Source organism: Spermophilus citellus, assembly GCF_964194105.1.
Source record: "Spermophilus citellus genome assembly, contig: SCAFFOLD_55, whole genome shotgun sequence".
NCBI classification, from domain to species: domain Eukaryota; kingdom Metazoa; phylum Chordata; class Mammalia; order Rodentia; family Sciuridae; genus Spermophilus; species Spermophilus citellus.
Window position 1 is genome coordinate 2,355,874 of NW_027672793.1, and position 25,914 is coordinate 2,381,787.

The 25,914-nt window shown below is 35.7% G+C and overlaps 1 protein-coding gene across 1 annotated transcript in view; it reads left to right on the forward strand.

Moving 5' to 3' along the window:
- Positions 1-25,914, forward strand: part of LOC308640603 (cohesin subunit SA-1-like) — a gene marked incomplete at its 3' end in the record, with an annotated part of 135,692 nt that overhangs the window by 92,295 nt on the left and 17,483 nt on the right. The window contains exons 7-9 of the mRNA XM_081312446.1: positions 10,488-10,611; positions 19,430-19,528; positions 20,039-20,118. Coding sequence (XP_081168572.1) covers positions 10,488-10,611; positions 19,430-19,528; positions 20,039-20,118 — 303 coding nt within the window. The remainder of the gene's footprint in view (positions 1-10,487; positions 10,612-19,429; positions 19,529-20,038; positions 20,119-25,914) is intronic.

Genomic DNA, 25,914 nt, shown 5'->3' on the forward strand with positions numbered 1-25,914 from the left:
ACCTCCTAGTTTGCCTGTAAGTTTCTCTGGATGTAGAGGTAATAACCTCTCTAGCCCACCTCTGATGCAAGTCTATTCTGCTCCCTCTGTTGTTTGGTATGCTGGGCGTGCCTATGGCTTTCTGGAGGGTGAGAGAAAGAACCCCTAATTGTCTGTAGTTTAGCATCTAGTCTCTTCCTGGTTGGGATTGCAGTCTTATGTGCCGGCCTATAAAAGTGTTTCCTGCACCCAGAGCTGTCAACTGGACTGAGCTTACCTGTGTAGATTTCAAGATGCACAGAGTGTGGCAACCCTGGGCTGTAGTGCAGGGTCCCATCCATAGTGGCACTGAGTAACCTGCAGAAGGTGCAGAGTAGACGCCTGTGGCTGGGACACAAGCATGATTGAGCTTGAGTCTACTATTGACAGCTTTGGGGTTGCATAAACAGGCTGCTCTTAGGGCATGCACTGTGCTGTGGCAGTACAGGATGCTTCTGTCAGCTACTGAAGAGGGGACAACTTTGGTAGGGACTGAAATTTATGTATTCCTAGAATAGTGCTTGTGTGTGCTCAGCTGTAGCCAGTTTCTAGGTTGTGTTCAGCACTGTTGGGCCTCAGGTGGCTTCTTCTGTTTTATGGTACATGTATTCTATGCCTATATGATTTCTCCTGGAATCACCCAGTCCACCCAGGATTCCCACATATGTGATCTGATGTTTGCTTGGCTGGACCAGTAGCAGAGGCATAGCACCTGTCACTTCTTGAAGGCTCATGGGGTTGGGATTGAACCAGTGGGTCCAGGTAAATGCAGTGGGGGCCAGGCCACCCCAGATGGCTGAAGTACATCCATTCAGCACTGAGGAATTTACTGGTAACTTCATAGGACCCCTTAAGCCTAAGCTGGTCTGCCCACCTGCCTCCCAGGGTTGTGTGTGTCACCAAGGGAACCTGCTTTCCAGTTCATCAACAGGTTGAGCTTCTAAAAATGAGTCGCCTGGCTGCAGGCCCTCCTGACTGTTTTAAAGGGACCTCAGTTGACCATGTCCTCAAGGTAGGCTGCCTAGGTGCTTCCCAGGGCCATATGAAACTGGGCAGCTAGTTCAGAAGGCTGAGTTGGCTAGGAGAAACTGCCTGGCTGCTATACGGATTCCTAGGTGGACAGAGTCTTAAAGTGGTACTCTGTAGCAGGAACCTGTGGTAGAGTGGGCATAGTGTGGGCTGGGCTCTTTTTCTGGGGATAGTGCAGTAGTATGGTAACCCAGTAGCTCCCCAAACGGTGCTCATGATCTTAGAAGACTGAAGACTTATCTAACAGCAAATGATTCAGGCGTCTGAAGTGAATAGGGACTGCTAGGAGCCTCTTACTTCCATGCTGAGTGTCTTGGTTAGAGGCCAATCTCAAAAGACAGGGTGAGAAAGTATATGCTGATTGCTTAGTTTCCTTCTTTAAAAGGCCATCGTGCGTGTATCCTCATAATCCCTTTTGTCTCTTCCATGGCCCCACAGAAACATTCCAGTGAAATAGCTATTCTTTTTTCTTCATTTGGCTCTTCCTGTGGATAGAAGTCTGGCATCTCTTGTTTGTCAATCATCTTGGTGACGTCACCTTTATTTTTTCCTTTTGTACTGGCTGTACTCTCCAGTACAGTAATTCACAGGGAAAAAGTACTTATTTCTGATCTTAATATCGATAGCCATCGAGGAAATACAAAGCAAAACACAGTGAGGTATCATCTCACCCTAGTTTGAATGGCTATTATCAAAAAGATAACAAACTTGTGAGAACTTGGAAAAAAGGGAATTCATATGTTATTGTTATGAATGTAAATTAGTACAGTCACTAAGGAAAAAATTAGGCAGATTCCTCCAAAGTTAAAAAAAAAAGAAGTACCATATAATTTAGTAATCCAGTATACTAATGGTTATATATCCAACAGAAATGAAATCACTGGGTCAAGAAGACAGCTATGCCCCCATTTATTGCAGCAATATTTACAATATCCAAAATATGGAGCCATCCCCAAGTGTCCATTAACAGAATAATGGATAGAGAAAATGTGGTGTGTGTATATACTAACAGAATACTACTTAGTCTTTAAAAAAAAAAGGATGAAATTGTATCATTTGTGAAAACATGGATAAGCCTCAAGGGCATTTTAAGTGGAATAAACCAGGCACAAAAACATGGTCAGTGTTAAACTTATTCAGAGGTATAAGTTCCCATTCTTTAAGACCTTCACTCTTTATTGCTTCTTTTGCTGTAGAGACATTTAGTAGTTTAATATGATACCTTTTTTTTTTGCTTTTGTTTCCTATACTATTTCTGTTGTTTTTTGTTTTGTTTTGTTTTGCTTTGTGTGTGTGTGTGTGTGTGTGTGTGTGTGTGTGTGTGTTCTTCTTAAAAATATCCTTGGCTTGGGGCGGGGGATGTGGCTCAAGCGGTAGCGCGCTCGCCTGGCATGCGTGCGTCCCAGGTTCGATCCTCAGCGCCACATACCAACAAAGATGTTGTGTCCGCCGAGAACTAAAAAATAAATATTAAAAAATTCTCTCTCTCTCTCTCTCTCTCTCTCTCTCTCTCTCTCTCTCTCTCTCTCTCTCCTCTCTCACTCTCTCTTTAAAAAATATATATATATATATCCTTGGCCATAGCAGTATCCTGAAGGATTTTTCCTGTTTTCTTTTAGTGGTTTCACAATTTCAGATCTTACATAAATCTTTAGTCCATGTACAGTTGATTTTTGAAATGAGGTCTCTATTTATTCTTCTGCATGTGGATACCCAATTTTCCCAGCATCATTTATTTAAAACACGATTCATTCTCCCATGTGTGTTTTTCATATCTTTCTCAAAAGTCAGTTGGCTATATATGCTTGTGTTTACTTCTAATCTGTTTTGTTCCATTGGTCTATATGTCTCTTTTTTGCCAATCCCAGGATGTTTTCATTACTTTGTAGTATTTGGGGGAAGAGGGGTACTGGGGATTGATCCCAAGTGCCATAGGTAACCACTGAGCCACATCCCCATCCCCTTTTATTTATTGTTTGTTTGTTTATTTAAAGTTTGAGATAGGATCTTGCTATATTGCTGAGGCTGGCCTTGAACTTGCAGTCCTCCTGCCTTCACCTCCTAAGTCACTGGGATTATAGGCCTCTGTCACCATGCCCAGCAGTTTTGTAGTATAATGCCTCCTGTATTTTTGTTTTTTTCCCAAGGTTGCTTTGGCTATTGGAGGTATTTTGTGAACCCATATAAATTTTAGTATTGGGTTTTTTTTTTAGTTCTGTGAAAAATGTCATTTGTACTTTGGTGTATGGATTGCTGTCTTGATTCTTATTTCAGGTAATTTTGATGCTTTGATGTATAACAGTGCTGCTGAAGGGTGTGTGTGTGTGTGTGTGTGTGTGTGTGTGTGTGTGTGTGTGTTTAAGGTTGATTTTGTGTCCTTCAACTTGATGAGTTAATTTACTACTTGTAATTGTTTTCTGGCAGAGAGTCTGGGTGTTTTTTGTTTTTGTTTTTTAAATATATAAGATCAGGTCATTTGCAAACAGTGACAATTTGATGATGACTTTCCACTTTGTATGCCCTTTATTTCTTTTTCTTACCTAATTGCTCTGGCTAGGATTTCTAGTACTATGTTGCAAATGTGATGAAAGAATGGGTATCCTTCTCCTTTGCAGTTGTATATTTTTGATGCATTTCTTTTTTCATGCTTTATTGTTAATTTATTTTCATAATGTTTCATTTACTTCTTCAGATATGCTTTCCTTTAATTCTTTGCTTATATTTGTTAGAGCCACTTTAAATTGTCTTTAGTAAGGCTGGGCATATTAGCTTAGTGGTAGAGTGCTTACCTAGCATTCTGCTTTTGGTACTGGGGATTGAACACAGGGTTCACTTTACTACTTAGTTCTATCCCCAGCCCTTTTTACTTTTTTTTTTTTTAATTGTGAGACAGGGTCTCACTGTGTTACTTAGGGTCTCGGTCTCCTGAGCTTTTAGGATTACAGGCATGTTTGCCTAGCTTTCTTGAGACCTGTCTCATCAATCCTTATTATGATCAAAAGAGAAGATTCTTGGTATTTGACATGTGGGCCCACAGAGTCCTACAGTGTTTCAGATCCCGATTATGGGCCATACTTTGCTGTTTTGTTTTTTGTTTTTCTACTGGTGGGGGGGAGCACAGAGCTTTAGCTTTCCCCCCCACTTATTTTCTTATAGAATGTATTCTTTTAAGTTGCCTTCTTCTGTGCTTATGAGTATTTAGTACTTGGATTCCAACAAATCAGCTCCCTGAACATCAAAGCTGATGGTGTTCATAGGCATGCTCAACCTTGACAATCTACTCTATCTTAGGATTTTTGAAGAAATCAGTTTAATGCCAGAATGCCATAGGCATCCATTCTTCTTATCCTAAGTTCACTAACTTTTTATAAGTAAATGTTTTTGCCTTTTTTTTTTTCTTAACTGATTTCCAGAGGACCAAAGTTGGGAGTGGGGATGGTATTGGGTTTTTTTTTGTTTGTTTGTTTGTTTTTAATATATATATATATATATATATTTTTACTTGTAATTGGACACAGTATTTTTATTTATTTTTATGTGGTGCTAAGGATCGAACACAGTGCCTCACACATGCAAGGCAAGCGCTCTTCCACTTTGCCACAACCCCATCATCCCTGACCCCAAGCTCTTTTTGATATTTATTTTGAAAAAGGGTCTTGCTTAGTTGCTAAAGCTGGCTTTGAACTTTTGATCCTCTGGCCTCAGTCTTCAGAATCACTTGGATTACAGGAGTGTGCCACCACACCTGGCAACAACCTCCACCTTGTATACGCCCCCTGCAAAGAGTGAAGAAGAATTTTCATTCTTCTGTTATCCTACCTTCATGCCTGAATATTTTGCCTCTTGGTATAGAAATCTAGGTTAAATTTTGAAGTTCTTTTTTTGTGTTTTTATTCTTTAAAGTAATAGATTCACTGTTTCTGTATTGCCTTAATGCCACCTTTAAAAGGAAGTCTCCTGTCATTCTTTTCTTGCATCCTTTGTAGTTAATTTCTTTTTACTTTGGTTACTTTTAGGTGTTTCTCCTACTGGTTGTTTTTACACTGTTCTGTTATGGTATTCTTTGTTATGTTTGTGATCTTCCTTTTCTTTCTTATTGTCTTTCCTTAACATATTATGGTTTTCTGTAGCTTCTTGAACATGTAGGTACTTTTTTTCATTTTTCTCTTTCCTTTCAGGACTTGTATTTTTTATTGAATGCCTGACATGTTGGGTTTTTCTTTCTGTTTCGGATAGTTTTATATTATTACAAATATTACGTGTACTTTTTTTCTTGGACACAGTTATGTTTAATCTTTTCATACCTACTTTTAAGGTTTGTTAAGTGGACTGGAAGAGCATTTAGTCTAAAGCTAATTTTCTCTCCAGTATTTAGATAATAAATTTTGTACTCTATTCTGTCTCCTGTGAATTATAAGATGTTCCCACCCTGGCCTATCAGAACACAAACTTTCTACCCATGTGTTTTTGCCCCCATGCTCATTTTTTCTGGTCCTTCTATTCTTTCTCCATCCTAGGGTGGTTTCTTCACATATATACTCTCACATATATACTCTCTACTACTCAGCTAAAGAGACCATAGGGTTCTTTTGCAGATTTTTAGAACCTTCTCTTTCTGTTTAGCTGTCCCTTTTGATCCTGCACCTTATATCGTATAATCACCTTGGCCTTGCTGAAGTCCCAGCTCCTTCTCCACTCTATTATGTCCTAGCTCTGCTTAGGTTTCCCTGCTTACTATGCTGCCTGGCGTGTATAGAAGTGGTCCAATTTTAAGGCTTACCTTGTGTTATCCCTGGTCAGGGATCACTGTCTTTTTATGATTTCCCTGAATCTGTAACACCAAATAAAACAGCATTTACTATTTAATGATTGATTTTTATTGAGTCTTGCCAAAGCTTTCAGCCTATTATTCTCATATAAACAAGAATTCTTTAATTTCATGGTGTTAACTTTAACTGATTTGTATTTTATCAGACCTTATATCAATTTGTATTAGATCTGTTTTAGCTTACTATTGATATATAAAAAATTCAGCCATTCAAAACAAGTGCCAGTATAGTTGACAATATAATCTACCTCCCAGATATGAACAGTATGCTATGGATATCAGCCATTAATTTTCCAGAAGTATCATTCAGTTTTCTTTATTGATAAAAGCATGATGTTACTGCATTTATATACTTGAAATAGTGGGTGCTATGAGAGGTGGCACTTTAACACCTTGTGTCCCACCCACCAACCCTAATGTCAAAAGATGAATTTCAATTGTATTATGCTAGTCTATTATTAATTTATAAGACATATGAAAAATAATCTGACTGAAATTCCATGGTATCATTTAATCTACAGTGTGAGAATTGTACAGACTAGATGACCCACTTGCTTCATCAAGTAAGTGGCTCAGAGTAAGAACAAGTGGTTGTGAAAAACCTCCATTTAAAATACTATGAAAAAATTATTTACAGATTTATATTTAATGAATAGGATGGCCTTTAGAATGTTGAAGAGATAATTAATTGGAATATAATACTTTGGAATTTAACCAAAATCACATTATAAAAGGATACAAGATATAGAAAGATGCTTTTGATTTCATAAGTCCTTTTTTATTTTTATTTTTTTTATTTTTTGGTCCTGGGATGCTTTACCACCAAAACACACTTCCAGTTCTTTTTATTTTTTATTATGAGACAGGGTCTTGCTAAGTTGTTGAGGCTGACCTTGAACTTGTGATATGGGTGTGTGTGCCATTGTGCCCTTCATCAGTCCCTAAGAAGGGAATTTGAAAAGAAGATTGTAGAGAAATAGTACTAGTGATATAACCAGTATTTTTAAAAATTACTTTAAAAAATTAGAATCTTCTGATTGGATGATTAATTTGTTTTAATCGTCTTACAAATGTTTTTATCACCTACTTTAATATTTGCTTTGGAAGCAAATAGTTTATTCTGAGCAAAGTGTCACTCTATTACTTCAATCTCATTTATAGTTCATGTTTGACCTAACCTATAGGTCTGTTTGATAGTTAAAATATAGAAGATATCTTTCTTTTAAAGGCGGCAATATGTCTTGGGGCCGGGGGGCGGGGGGGCGATAACCAGGAATTGAATTCAGGGCCATTCAACCACTGAGCCACATCCTCAACCATATCTTGTATTTTATTTAGTGACAAGGTCTTACTGAGTTGCTTAGCGCCTTGCTTTTGCTGAGGCTGGCTTTGAACTTGGGATCCTCCTTTCTCAGCCTCCCAAGCTGCTGGGATTACAAGCATGCACCACCACACCTGGTGGTAATGTGTCTTTGACAATGTATTTTTAGTCTTATTTATACCCAAAGTTCTCTTTATTGCAAAATTCTGAGGACTAATGCATGGTAGTAAATAACCACCAAGTTTTCTGTAGGAGAAATGGTACAATGACTTTCTCTTTTTTGTCATTATTTTTACTAATCAATAATGCAACAAAAATGAGAGGAAAACTAGCCTTAATTTATTTGACCTATTACTTTTATTTTTCTTTTGCTGTGCCTGGGGTTTGAACCCAGGGCATTGTATATGCTAGGCAAGTGCTCTACTACTGAGATACAAACATAGTTGTAAACCTATTACATTTTTAGTATGTTTAAAATAACTCTGGTCAGGGACTATAGCTCAGCAGCAGAGCACTTACCTAGTTCGTAGGAGGTAAGTGTGGTGCTGAGGATCCAACCCAGCACCTCACACGCACTAGGTGTGTGCTCTACCGCTGAGCCACAACCCCAGTCCCTGTTTTGTTTTCTTTGGGGAGTTTTTTTTTCCTTTGTTATCATTTGTTTTTATTTGAATAGCCCTGTAGAAAATAAAGTATATAACCCTATACCTCACAGAGACAAAATTCTAAATTAAAGAGGAAAATACAATCAAGTGTATGAAGCACTGATTTACAGAGAAATTTTTAAATATCTAATAAAGTTGAAGATGTACATTCTCATTCACCTGTTAATTTAACTAATAATTATAAACTCATTGTCTTACAGATGTTGTTGACCATGTCCTTCAGTGGGTATATAGTTGTTTCAAGAGAGAATATTTACTGTCTTATAGTAATATTATCTTAGTCAGATTCCCATCACTGTGACAAATATCTGAGATAAACAATTTAAAAGGAGGAAAGGTTTATTTTGGCTTACAGTTTCAGAGGTTTCTGTCTATGATCACTTGACCCTGTTGCCTTTGGACCTGTGGTGAGGTAGTACTTAATTATCGGGAGCCACATGGTAGAAGAAACTGCTCACCTCATGGCAGCCAAGTATCGAAAAAAGTGAGGAAGGGCCCAGGGTCCCAATATTCCCTTCAAGAGCATGTTCCCTATGACCTTCCACTAGACCCCACATCTTAAAAATTCCCCACTTCACAATAGTGTCTCAGACTGGCAGTCAAGCCTTGAGCATTTTAATTTAGGTTGTTTCCAAGTTTTTGCTTTTATTAACAATGACTCCATGACTGCATTGTCTTCTGGAGTCTAGATGGATAAGACTTAGATATTTGAGAGATTATAATGGCTTACATTTATAGAAAGTTTATTAGGAGTATTTTACTTATGATTTCATTCTTTAATAACACTCTGTTAGGTTTTATTATTATCACTATTTCATAATATTTTTTAAGAATACCTAAGAAAGAGGTTTTATAGGTAAGGAAACCTAAGAAAGTAACTTGTCTAAGGTCACACAACTAGTAAATAGCAGAATCAGGATTTGAACTCAGAATGTTTTGCTCCAGAACCTGTGCTGTTTATCCACTATGCTACAGAACCTCTCCATGAGAAATAGATATTATCAAAAGTGTAGAGAAACTGGGGCTGGGGCTATAACCCAGTGGCAGAGCTCTTGCCTGGCATGTATGTGACACTGGATTGGATCCTTAGTACCACATAAAAATAAATAAAATAGGGCTGGGATTGTGGCTCAGCGGTAGAACGCTCACCTAGCACGAGTGGGACCCCGGTTCGATCCTCAGCACCACATAATAGAGGCTTTGTGTTATATCCATCTACACCTAAAAAAATAAATATTTAAAAAATCCATTTAAAAAAATAAATAAATTAATTAATTAAATAAAGGCATACTGTCCATCTACAAATACAAAAAAGTGTAGGGACACTAAAATTTGAGAATAGTAGTATGGTTTGGGAAGAGAAATTTTCCCGCATTTTTATTCTGAGGCAAGAGAATGCTCTAGAAGGAACTGGGATTTATATGAGCGAGGAATGAAATATTAGAATTCTACCATTCATTTAATTACAAAAGAGAAAAAAGTGTGCTTAATTTTCCATTAAAATGACAGATTATTACCTTGTATAAATTAGATAATTAAATTATTTTATGATTATTTGTATGTGGTAAATTAGAAACCTTGAAGATTGATTTACAGAAGAAAATTAGGATTCACCATATTATCCTCAATATTTTTTTTTTAAAAGCTAGAGCTATCACCTGGCGAACAGTGAAGTAAAAGTGTTAGCATTGTATTTGTTCATGATTCATAGATCTTGAAGTAGGAACGTCATCCCAGAAGTATTATATTAAGTGCTTACAGTGAGGTGAAGAGCCATCTGGGCAGTGAGCCAAAATCCTGACATTTGGAGTTGTTCTTCTACGACTTCATAATATATTCACCAAGATTGGTCTCATTTTAACAAAAGTAGATTATTATTCCCAATTCCTCAGCCTAAAAAACAAATTAACTAAAGATGAAAGACCAGAGCTGAGGATATAGCTCATTTAGTAGAGTGCTTAACTCACATTTAAGGCCCTGGGTTCAATCCCCAGCACCATCAAAAATAAATAAATAAATAAAAGATGAAAGACCCATGATTTGAAGGAAGAGATAAACTTCATTCTACACATGTGTAGGATAATTATACAATGTATATTTTAATTTACAATAAATTACTTCATGATTTAGATTTTGTAGACTGTTGCACATTTTTAAATAATTTTGGCTTTTACATCATTTTCCCATTGATATATAACTAATTTATTTCTTGGTCATAAAAATTTTCTTTTAGTTCGTTAGACATATGGTAGGTTATAAAGATTAACAATTCTTTAGAGAAACACTTTTTGACCTATACATTATTCTGTACTTGGATGTTGACACTTTGGTTTTCTTAGGAGATTTAACATGTTTGTTGGCTCTATATTTATAATTGTGAGGTTCTCAGAAAGTTCTAAACGTCATTACCCATCCCAATGAAAACAGAGCACTTAGACCAAAATAAGGTGTCTTCATATTTCACAGAAACTATATTTAAAAAAAAAAGATATTTTAGTTGGAGGGCTTTGAGAGCTCAGATACAAATACAGTGTTAGAAATTATATTTGCTGCTTGTTGAAAGTGACTAAGAATACATTTCAGCTTTGGATATTAATTAGAGATTTCTTTTTTTTTTCTGCTCTAGAGATGCTATTGCTGAGATTAGAGCTATTTGTATTGAAGAGATTGGAGTATGGATGAAAATGTATAGTGATGCCTTTCTAAATGACAGTTACCTGAAATACGTTGGCTGGACTCTTCATGACAGAGTAAGTAATATCTTCTAAGCTTTAGAATAGATGCTCGTATCAGTACTAGCATGCTAGGAATCAAAATTGCAATAGTTGATTTTTTAAAAGTTGTAGTAATGGGGCTGGGGTTGTGGCTTAGCGGTAGAGCTTTTGCCTAGCACGGGTGAGGCCCTGGGTTCGATCCTCAACACCACATAAAAATAAATAAATAAAATAAAGGTATTGTGTCCAACTACAACTAAAAAATAAAAAAAAATTTTTAAATAGTTGTAGTAATATTAAATTTAAAATGATTCAACATAGTAACTGTTTATTTGAAGACCATGATTTAACTTCGAGTCATTGGCCCTTATATAAAAGAGTTTGTCATATTTAGGTGCAATGCTATCTTAAATCAAAATGACCTGTTATATCTGAATTTACAAGAGAATGCATATCATATCCCAAGAAGATAATTAGCTCTTTTTCTTACTGGAATAAAAAAATTTCTTTTCTCTTTTAATATGTAAAAACTAAATACCTTTATTATTTTTTTCCTTGTACCAGGAATGGAACCCAGGGTGCTTAACTTCTGAGCCACATCTCTATTCCCTTTTTTATTTTTTTTATTTTGAGACAGGGTATCACTAAGTTGCAGAGGCTTGATTTAAATTTGCGATCCTCTGGGGCTTGGGTTGTGGCTCAGCGGTAGACTGCTCGCCTAGCATGTGCGAGGCGCTGGGTTCGATCCTCAGCACCACATAAAAATAAATAAATAAGGGCTGGTGGTATAGCTCAGTTGGTAGAGTGCTTGTCTAGCATGCATAAGGCCCTGGGTTCAATCCCCAGCACCACACCAAAAATAAATGAATGAAGGAAGGAATTTTTTAAAAAAAAATTGTGATCCTCCTGCCTCAGCCTCACAGGTTGCTGGGAATAAAAGTGTGTATCACTGCCCCTGGCTAAAAACTAAGTAACATTCATGTTTTGAATTCTCCAGGGTTTTATCACAGTAGAGTGTTTTAAAAGAGTTAAATAGATTTGTTGAAATCTAGAATACTCGATCTAAAAATGTGTTTCTACTTCTAATCTCTTAGAAAGGGTCTGACTTTGACATGAATCCTATATCATCAAGTCCTGAATAAGTAATCCTCAAAATAACCAAGGGTAAGAAGAAAAAACTATGGAAATTTTTATTAAAAAAACAAACAACAACAACAACAACAACAAAAAAAAAACCCTGACATTCTATAGCTCAAACTGCCAGGTATTCATAAACATGAAGATCCACCCCTATCCCTCCACCCCACCCCCCAATACTGGATATTGTTTACCTAGGGCAATACCCATGGTAGGCAGTTGCTCTACTACTAACTTATCCTCTTTTTTTTTTTTTTTTTTTTTTTACTTTGAGATAGGCTCTCTTTAAGACATCCAGTCTGACCTTGAATTTGAGATCCTCCTGCCTTAGCCTCTCAAGTAGCTGGGATTGTGAGCATGCACCACTGTGCCAAGCAGCAGCATAGAAATTTTATAACAATTTAAATCATTGTGTTAGCGTAATAGCTATCAGAAGCCTTTTTTATATATACCTTTATTTATTTTTATGTGGTGCTGAGGATCAAACCCATTACCTCACACATGCTAGGCAAGTGCTCTACCAATGAGCTACAACCCCAGCCCAGAAGCCATTTTATTTTTTAAAATGCAATTATAAGGGGCTGGGGATGTGGCGCAAGCAGTAGCACGCTCGCCTGGTGTGCGTGCAGCCCGGGTTCAATCCTCAGCACCACATACAAACAAAGATGTTGTGTCCACCGAAAACTAAAAAAATAAATATTGAATTTCTCTCTCTCTCTCTCTCTCTCTCTCTCTTTCTCTCTCCCTCTCTCCCTCTCTCTTTAAAAAAAAAAATGCAATTATAGGGGCTGGGGTTGTTGCTCAGTGGTAAAAAGCTCATCTAGCACATGCGGGGCCCTGGGTTTCATCCTCAGCACCACATAAAAATAAACGAGTGGAATAAAGGTATTGTATTTACAACTAAAAAAATAAATATTTAAAATAAAATTCAATTATATTCTTAGATATTTATTTATTTATACTGGGATTGAACCTAGGGGCACTTCACCATTAAACTATATCCCTAGCCCTTTCTAATTATTTATTTATTTGTTTTAATTATATACACACACACACACATATTAGTTGTAGATGGACACATTACCTTTATTTTATATGTTTATTTTTATGTGGTGCTAGGGAATGAACCCAGTGCTTTATGCATGCTAGGCAAGCTCTCTACCACTGAGCCACAACTCTGGTCCCATCTATTTTTTTATCTTGAGACAATATCTCAGGAAGTTGCCTAGGCTGTCCTGGAACTAGTGATCCTCATGCTTTAGCCTCCGCGGTAGCTGGGATTACAATCATGCACCTCCCATGCCTATCTTTTTTAAATTGATGATAAAAAGAGATTCTTACCTCTCCCTGTCCCCAGCTCATCATTTGAAGGGAAATCTAATTAGTATGTAGTGAGTTTTTTCCCGACTATATATCTTCTGTAACTATTTTAACACCCTTTTCTTTGCAGTAATAAATCCCAAGCTAGATTCTGTTTGTTTTGTTTTGTGTTTACTCCCTATGTGGAATTGGAACCTTTGCATCTAAGTCCACCTCAAGTTAATCCAACTAGATTTTACTTCACTACGAGAATGTAGTATTATATAGTGCACACTCATCATACATACACACACTCCTATATTCAACAAGACAGTCTCTTTTGTAGGATTGGATTAAAGTTTTGCGCTTTTATTCCCCACCACTACCATCCCAGTTCTTTCCCCTGTTCCCGCAGTAGAGTATTCTTCTGAATTTATGTGACGGTTATCAGTTTTAAAAGAACTTAATGTATGACCACAAAGTCTTGGGAAACCAAATTTTTGGTGTTTCTTACCATCAGTTTTTTGTTTTGTTTTGTTTTTATTTTTGTACCAGGAAGTGAACTCAGGGTCACTCAGCCACTGAGCCACATCCTCAGCCCTTTTTTGTATTTAGAGACAAAATACAATAGCAGTAGTGAGTTTCACCTCACTGTTGCTGAGGCTAGCTTTGAACTCACAATCCTGCTGCATCAGCCTCCCTAGCTGCTGGGATTACAGGTGTGCACCGTCGCAGCTGGCCTCTTACCATCAGTTAAAAAATTATTAAACTGCTTTTATAGAAATCCATTGTCTAGGTGAAGGAGGGGAGGTTGATTTCCCTTGTACATTGTTGATAAAAACATATGAATATTCAGTGAAATGATTTCCTAAATCTGTATCAGCCTCAATTATTTTATTTTTTAAAGATTGCAAGTATTAAGTGATCCCCTCTACATTTTTCTTTTATCATTCCCACTCTAATCTCTTTGCGTCTTTTTTTCTGAGAATGACAGTCATTGTCTTCCTGTTTCGTTCATCTGATTGAAACTGCACCCTCTTTTACCTGTAGCTTCTGTCTTCAGATTCATCTTATGCTTCTTCCAAATGAGCTGATGAAATCTTTGTCTTGATTTTAGAACTTTGGAGGTTATAACCTCATCTGTTCTCCTGAATAAAACAAACTTTTTAAAATTGTAAGTTTTATGCTGTAAGTTGGTCAACAGAAAGAAAATCTCTAACAATTAAAGTAGTTGTTTCTGTAGGTTCTCTACCTAGCCATTTTATTTCTGCCCTTCATGGTGACGCAGAATGTGCCTAATTTGCCTAATTTTGAAATTGCATTAATAATTTATGTATTTTAGACTTAAATATCTTAAAATCTTTGAGGATTTAGGCTCATAATTCTAATTGCCTTGCTCTTATAGTTTATCTGTATTGTTCTGTACTACTTTTGCTTTTACTATGCCTGTTACTCCATTTTCAGTTACTACATATGAGTCAGGATAATTTAAAAAGAAAGGGGTATTTTGACTCACAGTTTAAGAAGCCTAAGAGCATGACCTTGGCATCTGCATGGCTTCTGGTAAGGGCTTCACAGCAGTTGGTTTGTAAAGAAGAGGGAAAGCAAGTAGAATTCCCACAATAGCTAACCCATTTCTGCCAGAGAAACATTCATCCACTTATAAAGGCAGACCTTCTCACCACCTTTCAAACTCTCACATTAGAGACCAAGCTTCCACCTGAGTTTTCAGCAGGAAAAAACTATGCCCAAACCATAGCACCTATGTGTACATTTATTTTTATACCTTTTAGTATATGCTAATCCCCATATCAGAATCTTTGTAGTGTTTAACAATCTATATTTCTTTAACCCACCTCATTTTTTCTCTTTGTTTTGACTCATCCTGAATCCTGTTTCTCATAAAGTTGCCAAAACTGTCCCTCTCAAGGGAATCTTCTCTCTACCCCTGTACTCCTGCCACATACTAACACATACCTTTTTGGACAGTCCACTTGAATTTAGTTCTTCTTAACTCTTTCACAGTATTTCCATTTAAATATTCTCCTGGGAGCATAAATTATTGTCCCTTAAAGATATAACTCATTACGAACCCACGTTTACCGTTATTTATGCAATATTGTTATACCACTTGATGTTTCTTACAGAAGTATTTTGCACAAATGTTAAAAAAGAATCTCTTTGAATAAAGAATCTCTGTTAATACCCAATTCTCTCCTCTAACAAATAATTTTATCCTTGATGCTTTTATTTTCTTATTTATGTAGTTATTAAAAAATATTTATTGAGCAGTTAATAAGCATTAGATGCTGTGTTAAACAGCATTTATATTTGAATAAAATTTTCTTGTAATGGGAAAACAATGAAGCATCAAGTGTACTATAATAGAAATAACTGCAGAGCATAGTAGAGCACTTAGAAAAAAAGCAATTGGGAATTTTCATTCCAGCAACAGGTTGTTTTCCAGTTTTCTGAAGTGCTTTCATGAATACCACCTTACCTTATTTAATTTTTAAGGTCCTGTGGTATAGGAAGGACACATTATAGGTGAAGAAACGAGACTTGGGAGGAGAGATGGTTGCTTGGGAATTTTGCTGCACAGGTGAAAATGAAACTCAATTCATGTCCTTACTATATCTATATCCATAGGTAATGGTATCAAAAGAATTGTTGAGCAGCTAATATGCACTAGGTGCTGTGTTAAACAGCATTCATATTTGAAGATTTTATTTTATTTTTTAATCTGTGGGGTTTTTGGAGAGGATATTGGAGAATGAACACAGGAGTGCTTTATCACTGAACTATAATCCCTTACCCTTTTTATTTTTGGAGACAAGGTCTCGTTAAGTTTTTTAGGGCCTTGCTAAATTGCTGAGGCTGGCCTTGAACCTGTGGTCCTCCTGCTCAGCCTCCCAGGTCACTGGGATTACTGACATGCACCACATGCCCAGCTTATAATTTTTACTGTGTGAACTTGGATGTATTAATTTCATTTTTCTTGGCATTGATGTCAAGTCTATGGTTAGGGAAAAGTCAGTCATGCTATCTTACATCTGAGGTTGTGACTGTACATTGAGACAACTATCTTCAGCCTTTTACTCATCCATTGTTGATCTTTTTTCATTATTTATGTTATATAATACTTTCATCATTGACTTTCCACTTATCTTCCCTCCCGGAAGACCATATCCTTTGAGCCAGTTCTGTAAATCCCCAATTGTTATGCTTGAACCTTGCTACTCTTTACAATACTTTGCTCTGTCCCAGTTCATTTTTTGTTGTTATAACCATACTCGATTCTGGGTAGTTTATTTTTAAAAGTGGGTTTATTTAGCACATATATGGGGGGCTCAAAGTCCAAGATCAAGCAGCACCATCTAGTCAGCCCCTGGTGAGGACCTTCTTGTTACACCATGGCAAATGATCGCATAGTAGAAGTGGGTGTGAGAGAGTTTGCAAGGTAAAAGAAAAAGGACAGGGAGGAGCCAGGCTCTCTATTACAACCCAGCCTCTTAGGAACTAATCCACTCCTACCAGACCAGCATTAGTGCCTTCACAAGGGTGGACCCTATTCACTTAACCTCCCACTAGTCTCCACTTCTTACCTGTTTTACCACCTTTTAATACCATTACGTGGGAAACTGGGGACCAAACTCCTAGCAAATGAAGTTTTGGGAAAGAAACTATATCCAAACCATAGTATGTTCCTCTTGCATTGAATGATTAGGTGATACTGCCTTATCTGCTATTTTGTGATCTTATATATGAAGAGATTTAACCTTAACCTAAGTGGAAATTTCTGTAGATCATGATGAGGGCTGCTAGCATTGTCCTTAAGATACCTGCCAAAATTTAAACTTCCACAGTCTTTCAATAAAGGGATGAATAGGGAGGAATCATGCCTCCTCTACCAAGGGGTATGAGTCATTTTTAGGGTCACAAATTCAGAAGAAACTAGGAATTAAAGGTCCTCACCTACATCCACCCAGATATTTTTTAGACCCCACTTCTTTCCTATCGTAGTTCTGATTTTGTCATAGGAAAATTGATTAAATTTCAAAAAAAAATGGCAGCACTATCCTTGAACTGGCAATTCAATGGCCTGATCTTATTATTTTTTCTCTTTAGGATCATAGTACAATATAGCAGCAAATACTTAGTTCCACAGTCCTTATAGTTAACTGTTATTCACCCTGCTTCCTCAAATGTCAGAATGGTGTACAAGTTAATAGTGCACATTCTTTTTCACCCACAGGTAAAAACCCTGGCAAAATACAATACTGTTCTGTGTCAGGAATTGTCAGTACTTATCACCGTTGGATTCTTCCTCATAACAATCCAGTCTTCAAGTAATCCAACCTCAGAATCTCATCAAAAAAGTTAGGTCACATTCCCTAGAAGCCAAACCTGAGGAATTATTGTGCTAACAGTATAGTTGTGTGTCTTAACAATGGGGATATGTTCTGAAAGATGTGTCACCTGGCCATTTTTTCAGTGAATAAACACAATAACTGCATGTGACTAATCACAAGATTTTGTAAAGCTGCTGTGAGCTAAACATAGTATATTATTTTATAATAAACTTTTTGCCTATAAGCAGATATATATACTAAAATAATGATAAAACATATAGCAGATGCATAAGCTAGTAAGTCATTTACTATTATTGTCAAATATTATATACTGTGCATAATTGTATATGCATAGTAGGTTTGTTTACACCAGCATCAACACAAACACATGAGTAATAAGTTGTGCCATGATGTTATGATGACTACAGTGTCCCTAGATACTAGGAATTTTTCAATTCCATTGTATCTTCTGGGATCACCTTTGTATATGTAGTCCCTGATTGAGCAAAACATTGTTTTGTAGCACATGATTAGGTTTGTACTCAGGAGTATCCTATTTGAAAATATGATAAAGCAGGAAACAGCCCAACAGGTGGTTTCAGAATAAGTCTGGACTCTGCACAATCTCACAACGAACTCTAGAGAATAAATTACATCTCAAAGTTTGTCCTGCCAGAGTTAAGACAGTTAGGCTGTTTTACCATTATGTCTTTCTACTCTGGTTATGGGCATTAGTCTGGGAAAGGTGAGAGTGGAGTGGAGTGAATAGGAGAGGAAAGGTGAAACATAATCTCTTAGGAATTTCTGTGCCAGGTGGGTCTTTTCAACCATGGTCGTTTCTTCAGAGAAAGGTGTGTATAGGAACCATTAGCAGTTGACATAGGCTGAAGAATTAACAAGTAAAGGGAGTTTGGGTGGAGTGTTAATTGCACCTGGTATAAACACTTCAGATTTCTCCTACATGCTATAACTAACCTTAACAGATAATATCACTTCATTCACTGCTGTGCTATAAGTAGTTGAATTAGCTTGCAAGAGGGTGATTATACACACTTCTCCATGAATGAGTTCAATGATAGTTCATTGGTAGTTCAGTATCATCTATGGAAGGTGTATTTATGTTATGGATCTTTGCATGTGTAACAAAGTGGGCCCTGTTCCCCAGAATGAGTTACTAAATCTTTTACCAGCATATCCCTGTACTTAGATGTGTGTTTGCGCGCGCGCGCGTGCGTGTGCTTTTGGGATTTTGTTTTGTTTTGTTTTGTTTTGTTTTGTTTTGTTTTGTTTTTCAACTGGCATTGAACTGAGAAGCACTCAACCACTGAACCACTTCCCCAGCCCTAATTTGTATTTTATTTAGCAACAAGGTCTCATTGAGTTGCTTATTGCCTTGCTTTTGTATATGTAGTCCCTGATTGAGAGATGTGGGATGTGGCTCAGTGGTTGAGCGTTCAATCCCCCGTACCAAAAAAAAAAAATTAATCTCTTGAATCCTTTGAGAGTGTTGACTAAATTTCTAGATGATGCCATACACATTCTGTTTACACTGTGATTGCCAACAACCTTTACTCTTAATTAGTGACTTTATATTAAAGATATTCTTCTAGTAACTCGCACCCCCAGGACTCTACACTGTGTCATTTTCCCAGTGTTTTAAACATTCTGCTGTTTATCTGTTTCTTTACTAGTCGCCTTGGAATGTAAAAGGCATCCAGTAAATACTTGTTGCATGAATAAATGATAACTTTAATATGAAACTAAGTTTTGCCACAGGATTATTCTATAATTACATATAGAACAAATGAGCATTCCCTTCTCTAATTATGATCATAAGTTAAAAATTCTAAGTATCACCGAATAATATGAGAGATACTCATTATATGGTCAGAGTTGATAAATGTTTGACACAGTTATATTCACAAGAAACTAAGGGATTTTCAATGTATTTTTAAATGATTAAACTGAAATTATTTTATTCTTCATAAAGACTTCAGTATTTTTATTATAATCTTTGTGGCATGGAATTAATTGCTTCTTTTGTGTTTTTATTTGTATCTCTGAAGCAAGGGGAAGTCAGACTGAAGTGTTTGAAAGCTCTACGGAGTCTATATACCAATAGAGAATTATTTCCCAAACTGGAGCTATTCACTAACCGATTCAAGGTAAGCATTAAGAACAGTGAGCTTATTATTTTCATAGTACCTACATTATTTCTCATTATAACCTTGTACTTATAGCTAGTTTATCAAATGACATTACTGTAATAAGTGTTTAATTCCTGTTCTTTACTACATATTCTTTAAATAAACCCGCCTGAAATAAATGAGTATCTACTTTACTACAAATACACACAAGAGTTCTTGTTTCCTTAAAAATGTCTTTCTTGTTTAAAATTATTTCTTTATATATCTTCTTTAATGAATGTATTAATTTTGTAACTAAAGGTTTCCCTGTCACAGTGTTCTGGGAATGCCAGTTGATGAGAAAGATTTTAAATTACAAACATTCTAGCATCTCCTTTGTGAGAGTAGAACTATGAGAATATGATTTCAAGAATAAAGTTTTGCATTTAACCTATCATTAGTGTGGCACATATGCCTCAGAATACATAATCTTAAGTCTTTCTCAGCTTTTTTATATTTATGGTTTATTTTTTATAACTATTTTTTTAGGATCGCATTGTATCAATGACACTTGACAAAGAATATGATGTTGCTGTGGAAGCTATTCGATTGGTTACTCTAATACTTCAGTGAGTTTATTTTTTAATATTTTGATATTTTAATGCCCTTTTCTCTGCATTATTGATATCCTTTTGTATATAAAGCCCTTAAATATATTTATCACTTCAGGTTCTACTTTTAATACCTTAAGGTTTTGTTCCAAACAAAGTATTCTTTTTTTTTTTTGATTGTGTGTGGATTTGTTTTGTTTTTGTTTTTCATTTTGACTGTTGTCTCTTTCCTCCATATTAAAGTTCTTTCATACAATCTAGAGAAAATACCAATGAAATATCTTCCTCTTTAAACAAAAACAGAGAAAGAAGTCTTCAAAAGGAAGGTCTCTCAAAAGGGATAGGTTTTTCAAATAGGCTTTTTGGAATGTATATAAAACCAAAAGATAGGAAATAAAGCAGGTAATTGTTTTATTTACAAAATGATCAAAAATAGATTTTAAAATAGCAATTTTAAGAAAGCTATTTAAGAAAAATAGCTTTTTCGTTACAAGTTTGACTATAAAAGTAGAATCTGTAAGAGAATGTGATTTCTAGCAAAATTGTTACACATTCTTCTCTATATACTTTATAATGACACACCTGTCATGAACTAAATAGCTATACAGGGGTCTACTGATGCTTGAGTTCTTTATAACTTTTTGCCTTTATACCATGCTTTTTATTATTTTGGCTTTATAATATATTTTAAAATCCAGCCTCTTCTCTTATTGGTAGATTTTCTGGTCTATTTAAAATCCTTTTTTCTATGATAAGAATTTTTAAAATATACTTGTCAGTTGCTTCAAAATTTTGGTTAGTATTTTAAATATTAGAACTTCATGGAATTTAGGAGAAAATGGAAGTTTTTATTATATCATATCATTTATTCATGAAAAGATGCATTTCTTTGTTGAGATATCATTAGGTCTTATACATAGAGCTCAATTTTCCATGGTGATCTTCTGTGTTATTTAGTATATGTTAATTCTTAAAAACTTTGTAGTTTCATTGCTATATAATTGGTATTTAGTATTTTCCACTTCTTGTTTTGGAGGGTTTCTTATGTTTTGAGACAGGGTCTCACTAAGTTGCTTAGGGCCTCACTAATTGGTTGAGTCTGGCCTCAAACTTGCTATCCTCCTACCTCTGCCTCCTGAGTTGCTTGGATTATAGGCCACCATGCCTAGCTTCTACTTGGTTGTTGCTGAGGTATAGAAACCTTCAATTTTTATGTTAGTTTTATAGGTATACTGGATTAGAACTCTCATTTCTTCTGATGTTTTGTTCATTCTGTTTACTTGTACTATGTAAGTTACATTATTTGCAAACAATTTCAGTTCCTAACCTTACAAGTTTTCATCTCTTGTCAAATTGCATAGCCAGTTCCTTTATTACTATTAACAGTGTCACTGATAGAAGACAGTTTTGTTCTTGTTCTGGGGAGGCAATTAAAGTTTTTAGTTTCTGTGATTTCTGTGGTATCTTTTGGTCCATGATAAAATTGTCCCTTTGTATATGAGTTTCCTGAGATTTTCCTTTTATCCACTAATGAACCTGAGTTAAATTAATAAATTTGTCTAGTGGTAAGCACCCCTTGCATTTCTAGAATAAATTCTATTTGAACATGATACAGTTCTGTTTTGTTTAAATACAGTATTATATACACATCTGTTATCATTAATAAATTTGACATTTTAGAATTAAATTTATTTTTTAAGCACATACATAAAAACAAAAATTGTATGGGACTAAAGATATGACTCAATTATAACTCAATTATCTACTCAATGGTAGAATGTTTGCCTAACATGTGAAAGGCCTTGGGTTTGATCCCCATCACCACAAAAAAGAGTATAAATAAATGTAAATAAAATTGTACATAGTAATGGGGTAGCATGATATTTTGGTACATGTGTAATGTTGAAATTAGGTTAAATATGTGGATCTCCTCAAACATTTATCATTTCTTTACTTTGAAAATCCTTTCCTCTTTTTGAAGTAAATATATACATTATCCTTATCTATAGTCATCCTGCTGTCCCATGTTAAACTTGAACATCTGTGTAACTAACTCAGTAGCCATTTATTGGGGTCTCTTCACCCTTCCCTTTCTCTTAATCTCCCCAGCCTCTCCTAAATACCATTCTGCCCTCAACTTCTACATCAGGGTTTTTTGGTTTTTTTATTACATTCCACATATATGCCTGGCTTATTTCATCTAACTCTAGTTCTATCATCCTTTTTCATGGCTGAATTGTTTCCTTTTTGTATATATATCACCTTTTCTTTCTCCATTTATTAGTGGATAGACACTTTGATTGCTTCCATTTCTTGGCTATTGTGAGTAGTGCTGCAGTGAACCTGAGTATAGACGTCCTCTGCCATGTAGGGATTTTATTTCCTTAGAATATATACTCAGTAGGGGGTAGATATATGATCTGTATTTGTAGATCATATGGTAGTTCTGTTTTTAATTTTTTTAAGTTGTACTGGACCAAATATCTTTATTTTATTTATTTATTTATTTATTTTTATTTGGTGCTGAGGATTGAACCTAGTGCCCTACCAGTGCCAAGCAAGCTCTCTACCACTGAGCTACAACCCCAGCTCTGTTTTTAATTTTTTGAAGGAGTATACATACTGTTTTCTACAAGGACTGAACTAATTTACATTCCCACTAACAGTATGAGTTTCCTTAACTCTTACCAACACTTGATATGTTTAGTCTTTTTGATAGTAGTCATCTTACTAGTATGAGTTGACAACCTTTTGTTGTGGTGGTGGTGGTGGTGGTGTAGTTGTTGTTGTTGTTTTGCACTACTGGTGATTGAACCCAGGGATGTTTTACTGCTGAGCCACATCCCTGGGTTTTTTTTATTTTTTATTTTTTTATTTTTTTAAAGAATTTAACAGAATTTAACTGGGAAGGTGGACTTCTAAATATTTCCATTGGACAGAACAATTTGAATAATGACTATGACAGTACCTACCAATGACAATGGTCAGGACCTTCCATGACTAGGCATTGACTCTTTGAGCCATTGATGGCTATTTCATTAATCACTCTTTGATGACATAGACAAAAATAATACAAATAAAACAAGTGAATGGTCACAGTCATTGAGTAAATCCCAGCACTAGAAATTACATCAGAACTTCAAATGATGTCTTAAAATTTCTCAATACTCTTTGAAGTTTCTTTGTCTTCTCAAAAGCTTTGAAGGTGCAAACTTTCAAGTCATAACTTTTGAAAATTGTTCTTAATTTTTTCATAAACAACTAGACGTATAATTCACACAGTATACAATCTACTCACTTGAGTATACAATCAAATGACTTTTAGTACACTCACAGATTTGTGCATCCATCACCACGATCAATACTTCTATCACCCTAAAAGGAAACCTCATGCTCTGTAGCTTGTTGCTTCCCACGCTCTCACATATCACCTTCCCCTTCCTCCTTCAGAACCATTAATCTACTTTTTGCCTATTCTGGACATTTATTTTTCATTTTGAGACAGGGTCTTTCTAAATTGCTGAGACTGGCTTCAAGCTTCTGATCTTCCTGTCTCACCCTCCCAAGTTTCTAGGATTATAGCCCAATTTTAATGAGACTGAATTTTTACTGTTGGAGTTTTTGAAGTTCATTGTAAGTTCTGGATATTAACCTCTTGTCAGGTATATAGTTTGGAAATACTTCCTCCCATTCTATATGTTGTACTTCTCTTTACTGTACCTTTGCTGTACAAACACTTAGTAGTTTAATGTAATACCATTTTGGCTTTTATTTCCTGTACTTTTCTGCTCTTGTTTCCTCTGCTCTTGGGGTCCTCTCCAGAATATTCTTGGCCTTTCCAATATCCCTCAAGCACTTCCCCTGTTTTGTTTTATCAATTTCATGTCTTACATAAGTCTTTTAGTCCATGTACAGTTGAATTTTTTTAAAATTTTATTTATTTTATTCATTTTAGTTATTGATGGACCTTTATTTTTTTATTTATATGTGGTGCTGAGAATCAAATCCAGTGCCTTACATATTTGAGGCAAGCGCTCTGCCACTGAGCCACAACCCCAGCTCCTACAGTTGATTTTTGAAATGGGTGGGAAATGGGGGTCTCATTTTATTCTGTGTGTGGATATCCAATTTTCCTAGTACCATTTACTGAAAATACCATCTCTTCTCCCATGTGTATTCTTTGGATCTTTGTTGAAAGTTAGTTGACTATCGATGCTTGTGTTTACTTCTAGTCTGTTTTGTTCCATTGGTCTAAGTCTCTTTTTTTACCAGTCCTGTGTTGTTTTGATTACTACAGCTTTATAATTTATTTTGAAGTCAGGTAATATAATGTCTCCTGCTTTGTTCTTTTTATTGAAGATTGCTTTGGATATTGGTAGTATTTTGTGAACCCATACAAATTTTAGTGCTATTTTTCTAGTTCTGTTGAGAATGTCATTGGTACTTTGATAGGAATTGCACTGAATCTGTTGATCACTTTGGGCGGTATAGACATTTTAAAAACACTAATCCTTTCAACCCATGAACCAGGGGATCTCTTTTCATTTACATATGCCCTTTTCAGTTTCTTTCACTGGCATTTTATAGATTGCATTGTAGAAATCTTTCACCTTTTTGTTAAACTTATCCTTTTGTATTTTACCATTTTTCGTAAGTATTATAAATGGGATTACTGTGTTCATTCCTATTTCAGATAATTTGCTGTTGGTGTATAGCAGTGCTGCTGAAGGTTGTTTTTTTTTTTTTAATGATGATTTTGTATTCTGCAACTTTGCTGTGTTAATTTGTTAGTTGTAATTGTTTTCTTCCAGCAGAGTGTTTAGGTTTTGTTGTTGATTTTATGTATAAGAGGAGGTTAGTCAGTGGTAAAGCATTTGCCTAAGATCATGTCATCTGCAAACAGTGACAATTTGATAATGACTTTTTCGGTTTGGATGCCCTTTATTTCTTTCTCTTCCCTAATTGCTCTGGCTAGAGTTTTGTTTTGTTTTTTAATTTTATTTTTTAAATTTCTTCTAATTAGTTATGCATGACAGTAGAATAGATTTTGATACATTGTACACAATGTGGCACAACTTCTTCTTCCTTTGGCTGAACATGGTATAGAATCACACTGGTAGTGTAATCATACATGTATAGGGTAGTAATGTCCGTTTCATTCCACCATCCTTCACATTACCACACCCTCTCCTCTCACTCCCCTCTGCACAGTCAAAATTTCCTTCATTCTTCCATAACCCCCACCTCCATTATGGATTAGCATCCACTTATCAAAGAAAACATTCAGTCTTTGCTGTTTCAGGTTTGGCTTATTTCACATAGCATGATATTCTCCAGCCCATCCGTTCACCTGCAAATGCCATAATCTCATTTTTCTTTAGGGAGTAGTATTCCATTGTGTATATATATATATATATATATACACCACATTTTCTTTATCCATTCATCTGATGAAGGGCATCTAGGTTGGTTCCGTAGTTGAGCTATTGTGAATTGAGCTACTATAAACTACTTTACCACATCCCCAGCTTTTTTCACTTTTTATTTTGAGACAGGATCTTGCTAAGTTGCTTAAGTCCTTGCTAAATTGCTGAGGCTTATCTCTAACTTGTGATTCTCCTCCCTCAGCATCCTGACTTGATGGGATTACATGCATGCACCACCACACCCTGTTTTAAGCTATTGTGCTAATTATTTTATCACCATAATGAAATTGTGCAGAGAATGACCTGTACAAAACACAATAAATTGTTCAAAGATTAGTCTGTTCCCTTTGCAAGGACTGAAGAATTCAGTATTTGGTAGTCAAAATTT